The sequence below is a fragment of the Chelonia mydas genome, chromosome 15, assembly GCF_015237465.2.
Source record: "Chelonia mydas isolate rCheMyd1 chromosome 15, rCheMyd1.pri.v2, whole genome shotgun sequence".
In the NCBI taxonomy this organism is placed as follows: domain Eukaryota; kingdom Metazoa; phylum Chordata; order Testudines; family Cheloniidae; genus Chelonia; species Chelonia mydas.
This window is the reverse complement of record NC_057856.1, coordinates 13,583,451-13,592,422: the sequence shown is the minus strand read 5'-3', so window position 1 is coordinate 13,592,422 and position 8,972 is coordinate 13,583,451. Positions and strand designations below refer to the sequence as shown.

General features: G+C 49.0%; 1 protein-coding gene across 2 annotated transcripts; it reads right to left on the bottom strand.

The window, feature by feature from the left end:
- Positions 1–164: 164 nt before the first annotated feature.
- Positions 165–6,342, bottom strand: CHCHD10 (coiled-coil-helix-coiled-coil-helix domain containing 10). 2 transcript variants are annotated; one of them, XM_037878886.2, is made up of 4 exons: positions 6,157–6,342; positions 4,739–4,946; positions 1,095–1,242; positions 165–448 (listed from the first exon to the last, which is right to left on the bottom strand). In XM_037878886.2, the coding sequence occupies exons 1-4, from the start codon at positions 6,201–6,203 to the stop codon at positions 429–431; spliced, it is 423 nt and encodes a 140-aa protein (XP_037734814.1). In that variant the 5' UTR covers positions 6,204–6,342; the 3' UTR covers positions 165–428. The 2 variants fall into 2 exon arrangements, with proteins under 2 accessions (XP_037734814.1, XP_007063800.2); XM_007063738.4 differs by having other exon boundaries at positions 4,739–4,949; positions 6,157–6,309.
- Positions 6,343–8,972: the final 2,630 nt, after the last annotated feature.

Sequence of the window (8,972 nt, the reverse complement as noted above, 5' to 3'; positions counted from 1 at the left end):
TCCAGCCCTGGCCTTGTTTGGTTTGGTTTTGCTGAGTCATCCAGCTACATGGATTTTAATGATTCTGCTCCCCTTGTTTGGGGAAGAGGGGAAGAAAACACATTCAGAGATTAGAATGACATCCTACAGTTTAATCTACAATAAGAAACACAACAAACTATTAATAGATTAAAATAAACCATCTCCTTTTATTACATATTTCACTGTAGCAAATCAAACGAGATCTGGAGTCTAAAAGCCCCATCAAATTCCAACCATCGTTCTTTCCTGGCAATTCTAGAAGTGTGTTAGCTCTAAGTGGTTCTTTCTGCTGGTTGGACTATCGTTCCCTTCAACTGGTTACTTTGGTCACTAGCTGTCCCTTCCAGTCTCTTCCATTCTTGTCTGTACTCCAGGCTCTTGTTTCCATGTGTTAGCGCTGAATTTCTTCACAAGAGGGAGGAGACACCTACAATAGGAGAGGATGGAGAAGCTCAAGTTCAACATTAGGCAGAAGGGACCCTCATATGTCAAATGCCTGAGTGAGGCGAACTCCCCATGATTAGCCAGAACATGCAAACAGGAGTACCAGTTCAACCAAGCACACAAGGGGGTTTTGTCTACTCATCACTTAATTTATTTAGTATGTTGCTCCAGGAGAAGGATACCCTTCTCCTCTGGCAAATGAAGAAATAAGGAACTGGCTGGCAGTGTTCTGGGAAAGGAGTAGGCTCCCCAAAGGAGCACCCAACCCCTAAAAAAGGGATCTCCAAGCCCACTATTTGGACCACCGTTTTCATTCTGCTAAGACATGGACCAAAGGTGTCCCTCTTCCCCTTTCCATGATTCCTGAGCATCTTTATGGAGAGGACTACACTACTGAAATGGCAGAGATGTGAGACTTTGAAGTCACTTCAAAGAGAAGGACAGCAACCTCTTCCACATTTAGGGGGTTTTGTTTCCTTAGGAGGAACTATTAACAAGCTGCTGTTTGAAAGCTCAGAGCCCTACCAGACTAAGCCACACTACTCTCTTTCAAACATTTAGCTCGTCAGTCCCAGATTTGACAGCTTCCCATGTCTGCACCCTGCAGTGAAACCAAGCAAAAAACTCACCATTATTATATTTGCACTGCTTCAGTGCCTCGTTGAAACCCTCACACAAGGTCAAGTCACTCTGATTGGTAGCACACTCCAAGAACTGCTTCATCTCATAGTGGCAAGGTCCATACTGCGGCTGCTGGTACGCAGGCTGCCTGGGCTCCTACAGACATCCCAAGAAGAAGAAAAACATCCCAGTTTAGGGAGACAAGCTCTGTATTCGTCTTCTTCTGTCCCAATGATCTATCCTGTCTAGATTTTCCTGTTTACCTGCCAGTCAGGGCAAATGTGTGACTAAGCTGAGCTCACGTCCCATCATCTTGCATGGTTTTCAAAATAAATTACAGTCCTAAATTCTCAGTGCATAACCAAATAGCCAGAAGCGAGGGCCATAACTGAAAAATAAAAACCTTTCCTAGACACCGATATTCTCACATGAGCAAAAGGAGCAGTCCAAATGACAGGTTAGAATAGCATTTTCCCCCATGCAGAGCAGTAATGGAAGCTTCCTTTATGCTGTTCAAGTTGTTCGGATGTATACACGTAGGAGGAGGACTATGTTGTGATAATTCAGCCTACAAATTTGCCCTAATTGTGAGCTCAGCTGAGAGAAGCGACTAAAACTTCATCATGTCACAACAAATGTTGACTGGAAAAGGTGCAAAAATAGGGTGACCAGACGTTCCGATTTTATAGGGACCATCCCGATTTTTGGGTCTCTCTCTTATATAGGCTCCTATTACTTCCCACCCGCTGTCCCGATTTTTCACATTTGCTGTCTGGTCACCCTATGCAACAAGGACAGACTGAACTAGTCCAAACAAAAAAAGGCCTACAACTATAATTCAAGGACTGTGTTAAGATCATGACTAGTAACAAGAAAAATGCACCAAAACTGGTGTCAGATATTAGGCCTAACTGGTTGACAAAATAACTTGGGGATGGGCTATTCCACCCATTACTCCCTTTCAGGGTCCTCAAAGAAAGATACTTTGGGGAGGAAAAATTAGCTACTGGAGTGAGCTTCACCATCAGGGCTGGTACCCCTACCATCTCCTGAGACTCCAGGCCTCATCATCCTGATACAGAGAGATGCCCTGACCAGACCAGGCCAGAGAGTGGGACCCAGATGACATCACCTCTGGTTGAATGCCAAATATCATCTGGGATAGGAGACTTCGCCTCAGGACCACCACCACTTGGTACTCTTTTCCTTCCCTACCTTATCTCTCTTTTCTCCCCTTCTGTCTAATAAGCAGCTAGCTCATCTGGCTGGGACTGCATATTTTGCAACAATGCTATAAGCCAGTAACCAGGAAGAGGCAGCTAAAAGTAATACCCCAAGCAGCCCAATGCCCGTACAAGTTTGCCAGGTCTCAGAGTGCTGATAGAACCACGTGCTATGCCTGTGTTTTTCCAGCATCGAGGTTGCAAATGAGAGTCAAAACTAGAGACAAAAGCTCTATTGTCTATCTTTGCTGTTCTTCTCTCCCCCTCATGTTGATCTCATTAAGTCTAATCCTGCTTCCTTTGAGACAAAAACAGCAGCAACAGCTCCAACCCACCTCAACTAACATTCTCTTCTCCCCAAAAAGGACAGTTACCTTTGATACAATCTAAGACTGTCAGACAAGAGGGGAGGGGAGTTCCTTCTAAAAACTCTCTCCAGCTAAAGGGAAAAAGGCGGCCTTAAAACTTTACATTTCAAATGCTGTAACGGTCTTTCATTCTTTTCTGTATCTTTGAATAAAAAGTTAAAAGATTTTTAATGGTGCGTTTGCCATGGTACTAAGCAGGCTGAGGTCTCTGTATGCCAAACCCCAGACCTTGTTTAAAACGGTTTACTGTTGGGCAGTGACTTTGTTAGGTTAACACCTTTGACTTGTTGGGCCCATACATTCCATGTAAATTACTAGACCAGCGTTCAGCCAAACAATCTACAGCTTAAAACGCCAACCACATTTTATATTGAGTTCCAGTGGGTTCCTGTGCTGACACTTTGTTCCTGCAGGACAGATGGAATTTGGAGGCTTCTGGACTTGAACCGGCTATGTAGACTGCACGACTAGACACCAAGGCAGGGACTCTTATCTGTTTTCCCAGTGGCTAGGACAACTGGACCACAATCCCCATTTGCAATACTCCGGTGCTACCACAACAGAAATACAGACTGCCTTATATCCCATTTAAAGACTCTCTAGAGAGGGCAGTGATGAGAAGCAGGGAGGCAGAAGGCTGGGGAAGGCAACATCTCCATCAGTCTATACTGGGGGCCTTTTAGGATTCAGCTACACATCCAACAAGTAACCTTGACTACAAGAGTCCAGACATCACAGAATATCAGAGTTGGAAGGGACCTCAGGAGGTCATCTAGTCCAACCCCCTGCTCAAAGCAGGACCAATCCCCCTTTTTTTTTGCCCAAGATCCCTAAATGGCCTCCTCAAGGATTGAACTCACAAATCCTGGGTTTTGCAGCCTTTGCAGAAAAAGGTCTTTCTAAAGGAGATTCGGGCCACAGCCTGCCTTCCCAGCACCTAGAGATCTAGCTAATCCTTGGGGCAGGCTCAGTTTTATGTAACAGTCATGGCACAGGTTTCACTTTGCTAATAATTTCTACTTTCAGATGCCCCACATCTCTCCAAGGGGGCAAGTGGATCCCAACACTGCTTCCGGGCAGAAAGTAAACAAGACCTGCTGCTCTGCATCTCCACATGCTCTTTATGGACCACATTAATCTCCAACAGCCCGGTAAAACTGGTCAGGATTAGTCTCACTTTACACAGAGAAATTCAGCAACTCCAGTGCCAAAGAGTAACCATTATCAGGGGCAGGATTAGAACTAGCAAGTTCCCGCCTTCCAGTCCCAAGTTTAGACTCAGGACTAGTTCAAACAAATGGGGGCCCAGAAAAGTCATCTAATTGCCCCTCCTTTTAAGCAGCAAGGCCCACGGCTAGTGTGCTCTGCTCCAACTGGCTAGAAGGTTAATCTCACAAGTGCAGGGCTGGAGACCAAAAAACAAGTCTGGCACTTTGTGAGTTTGGAATGACAGTTTATGTAAAAGGGGGTGGAAGTTTCCTATTAAACATGAAAAAAGGGGGGACATGTTTTATGCCCCAATCAGGATCAGCATCAGCTTCTCCAGCTAGGAGAGACAAAGGCAGGTTAATGTCAATGAATGATTTATTTTAATTAAACTTCTAAAGCCAAGGCAGGCTTTCAGAAATTAAGTTCAGCTAGTTTCAAAATACCTATACCCACTGATTTTTGATAAAAATGACAGTTTTTACTGTGTAATAAAGGCATCTTATTAAGTTTAAAGCCAAACTGACCAGCAAAGTTCAATAAATCAATGTTCCAAATCCAGAGAGATAATACACACGTGGCTGTTTTCTCTACAGACTAGCATCACGTTCTGTTCTCTTGTCTCCACTTAAATCACAGGTTTAGCCTGACCAAACTAGTTCTAAGCACAAACACGCTCCTACACACAAAGCACCTCAGAGGTTCCTTAGTAATAGTGGGGCTTAAAGTGGATATTGTTTGTGTTATCTTGGAGTGTATGTAGGCCCTCTAGGACACCAGATAACCAGCCCTGCTTCCTGGACTCCATGAACCTCTGAAGAATAGTTTCTTGATGAAACCATGGAGCTGCATTACCTGGATAGTACTGGCTGGTTTCGCTGGCTCAGTGCTGCTACCACCACTGAATGCCCCAGTAAGAGCACTGCCAACCACATGGCCCACCGCAGATCCAACGGCAACCCCGGCAGCAGTGGTAGCCATCTGGGCCATCAGGCCAGGCTGCTGGGGCTGACCTGGGGCTGCAACAGCTGAAGGTGGAGGATGAACATGAGCTGGGGCTGCACTGCTGAGTACAAGGGAAATGAACAAGGAGAGGAGAAAGAAAGATTTTAGTGAAATTTGTAAAGGAAGGAGCGTACACTAGATAACTACCATAGGAATCACATACCCCAGCAGCTTGCCTGCTTGTGGTCCCACCCAGGTATATTCCAAGGGTGGGAAAGAGAGAGAATACAATGTGTGGTATTTTTCTGAGATGGATTTGCAGCAAGTGAAAGAAAAGGGACCCCAGCTGCTCAGTTTTCACAGAAGTCAGCTCAATAGCTTTGTGGTTACAAATCTGGCACTGCCACCCCAGAAACAGGGTTTTATTTACTTCCTCCCACACTTCTGTGTGCACAAACTCAGGAATTCATTCCACCTTCTAAACATACACCTACTTCCAGTCAAATATGTCAAGATGACACCACCATGGCTAAAGTCACCTTGAGATGCCCATCCCTCTCAACCAGCCAAGGACACTGGTAGGAATGCAGCTGCCATTGTACTTTCGCAACTGGTTAGTAACCAGTTGCAGAGCAGGGTCAGGATCCCAGAGGGTGAGGCTTGTCTTTCCAGCAACAGGAGGCGGTACTGGTGTGACTGTGGGGAGGAGCATGTGGACAGGCAGACCAAAGGTGACCCACAGAGCCCCCACCCCCCACAGCTGACTTGAGGAGTCACTCCAGGTGAAGCCCTCCTTGGGGTGATCGCCAGGGCAAGGGACAGCCCAGGCTGGAAACCAGGGCACCGCTAGCCCATGACGGGGCAGGGATTAGTACACTACCAGTCTGGAGAGATTCACCACGAATGGTCCCTCAGAACGTGGGCGAAGGGCTCATGCTAACCCAGCTGTTTGGCTTTGTATTGCGCGGTGAGGCTCAGAGCCCCTTCCCCAGGCCCGAGGAAGAGCTCTGGGTCTGAGCGACAGAAGCTGGGCCGATGCCCGAGGCCACCTCAGCCCACCCTGTCGCGCTGGAGAGAGGCACGGCTTAAGCACAGGGCACGCGAGGAGCCGGAACCAGCCCCAGGCTTGGGGCGCAGGGCCAGCGCCAGCTCATGCCCGCACCTTTCGCGGGGGCAGATCACAGAGGAGCCCGGGGGGCAGGGGCTGGGCTGCAGCCCACGCGCGCTCCGGAGCGGGAGCGGGAGCGGGGCCGGGGACTCACGCGGACTCTCACTGTCCCGGGCAGCCCCTGGAGCTCGGGACCCTGCACCCGCCCCACCGCCCCCACCTGGCTGCAGCCGGCCGGGCCGCCACGCTCCTGCTCCCCCTGGGCATCCTGGGGCCGCTGCCTCCTTGAGTCTCCTTGAGTGCGGGTGCTGCGCAGCCGGTTTAAAGGGCGAGCGAGGGAACCCACGTGGCCAGGCTCTGCCGCTTGGCTGCTACTGGGCATGCGCCCCGTGACTCGCGCATGCTCCGTGACAGCACGTGAAGCCTCTGCCCTCATTAGGTCTGCCATCACTTTGCTTTCTGCGCAGGCGCCCTCCTTCCACGTGGCCCTAGGCCAGAAACCGGCTGTCCCAGAGCCGTACATTTGACCTTCAGCTGCTTTCCAGAGAGTGCTGGTGGGAGCCAGGCAGGGACGGGCCTTGTGGTCAGTGCAGGATAATGCCCAATGAGGGCGCCTTGGCCTAAGGCTCCAATGCCACTGGGAAGAGTCATTCCCACCAGATTGGTCTGTGTGTCCATGAGCTCTCAACCCTGCCGCTGCATAGCGTCATCCTGGCCCGCCTCCCTGGCTTTCTCGTAATGGGGGGAGGGGGGGATCCTGCAAAATCGTTTTTGAGGTAACTTGAGGTCACGAGTGGAAAAGGCTGAAAACCATTGGTCTGTCCTGTCCCTGCGTTTCTAAAGCACCCACCATGGTATATATATGAAGAGACGTAGATGAGTGATACAGAGCGCTCCTCGGTATATTTCTCGCACAGCCTGCGGCTGCATGGCTTGGGCCGTGAGCCCATCACACCCCAGCAATTAAGCAGAGTTGGTTCTACTGGCTTCTTGGACAGGGCACCTCCAAGGGATGCCCAGTGATAGCGATTCTGCCTGAGGCACTCTTGCTTAGTAAGAACTGAACTCTTGCCCTGGTGTTGTTGGAGGGAGTGCTGTGCTGTGCTCTTGGAAGTGTCCGCTGCTTCCAGGACAGTCAGCCTGCTCCCTCTCCTGGCCAGGCAACATTGCTGGAAACTAGTTGTTTGTCTCTGCACACCACTGATCTCCAGGACAACATCTTTAGTATATCCATAGCATTCCCATTGTTGTTCCAGAAGACACACAAATAACTGCCATGGCAATTAGTTTTCCCAGGGCTAACATTATCATAATGGCAAGTTGACATATTTTTGGTAGAGTCTCCTCTACCTGCTCACTAAGAATAGATATAATTATCTCACCAGAATTCAGTCCGTTTAAAAAATGACTCTCACGGTGTCCTTTTGTCATGAGACAAACAACCGGTGTGTCACATGGTTCAGTAACTAGCCATGTGCCCACCAGAGGGTGCTATCTGACTTCTTTTAGCTGCACTACCATGAAGTTCAGTATGGCGGGTGTATGGAAGGAAGATATGCACACACACGCACACACACGCGCATGCATGCACGCAGCTGAAGGTGCTCCTTTTACATAATCTCTTACAAAACATTGTTCAGCTGTCACGGGAAATCAGGCTTTTAATATTTGTCTATCAAGTATTTCTAAGGCATCTGTCACCTTAGTATCTAAATCAATGCACATTCAATGAGCATTTTACCCAAAACAAGGTTTATCACAGTTGAAGAAGTCGTATATTGATAGCGGTAGGGTGCTGGCCTGGGGCTTGGCATACCTGGTTCAGTTCCCTCTTCCGCCCCAGAATTTGTGTTTGATCCTGGAGAAGGCTCTCTGTACCGCAGTTCCTTGTTTGAAAATTGGGAATAATAGCATGGCCCTGCCTCACAGGGGCGCTGTGAGGATAGATATATCAGAGACTGAGCGGAGCACAGATACTGCAGTAATGGGGCAGGGTAAGTACCTAATCCCTGGTCTACACTACGGGGTTAGGTCGAATTTAGCCGCGTTAGGTTGATTTTAAAATGACCGCGTCCACATAACCAACCCTCTTCCATCGACCTAAAGGGCTCTTAAAATCAACTTCTGTACTCCTCCCCGACAAGGGGAGTAGCGCTAAAATCGACCTTGCTGGGTCGAATTTGGGGTAGTGCGGACGCAAATCGATGGTATTGGCCTCCAGGAGCTATCCCAGAGTACTCCATTGTGACCGCTCTGGACAGCACTTTGAACTCTGATGCACTAGCCAGGTACACAGGAAAAGCCCCGGGAACTTTTGAATTTCATTTCCTGTTTGGTCAGCGTGGCGAACTCAGCAGCACAGGTGACCATGCAGTCCCCCCAGAATCACAAACGAGCTCCAGCATGGACCGATAGGGAGACACTGGATCTGATTGCTATGTGGGGAGAAGCATCTGTGCAGGCCGAACTCTGATCAGAAAGAAGAAATGCAAATATATTTGCCAAAATCACACAGGGCATGGTGGAGAGACGCTACAACAGGGACACACAGCAGTGCCGTGTGAAAGTTAAGGCGCTGAGGCAAGCCTACCAAAAGACAAAGAAGGCAAACAGTCGCTCCGGGTCAGAGCCCCATACATGCCGCTTCTATGATCAGCTGCATGGCATTCTAGGGGGTGACCCTACAACTACCCCACCACTGTCTGTGGACACCTGCAAGGGACGAGTCTCACGCAACAGGGAGGAGGATTTTGGGGATAAGGAAGAGGAGGAGGAGGAGGAGGAGAATGCGCAGAGGCAAGTGGTGAATCCATTCTCCCCGGCAACCAGGACCTTTTCATCACCCTGGAGCCAATACCCTCCCAAGGCAGGATTCCCGACCCTGAAGCCGGAGAAGGCACCTCTGGTGAGTGCAGATTTGTAACTAGAGTACAGGGTTTAAGAGCAATTGTGTTTAATGTTTGATTTGCCCTGAAGAATTGGGGTGCTCTCCTGGTGATACTTTGAAAGCCTTTGCAGAAGGTTCCTGGGGAGGAC

Coding starts and splice junctions, on each gene's coding strand:
- CHCHD10 (XM_007063738.4), bottom strand. CDS start 6,203: ATGCCCAGGGGGAGCAGGAGCGTGGCGGCCCGGCCGGCTGCAGCCAG. Junction 4,950..6,156: donor GCCCGGCCGGCTGCAGCCAG/GTGGGGGCGGTG, acceptor CCTTGTACTCAG/CAGTGCAGCCCCAGCTCATG. Junction 449..1,094: donor GCAGTGCAAATATAATAATG/GTGAGTTTTTTG, acceptor CTCCTATTGTAG/GTGTCTCCTCCCTCTTGTGA.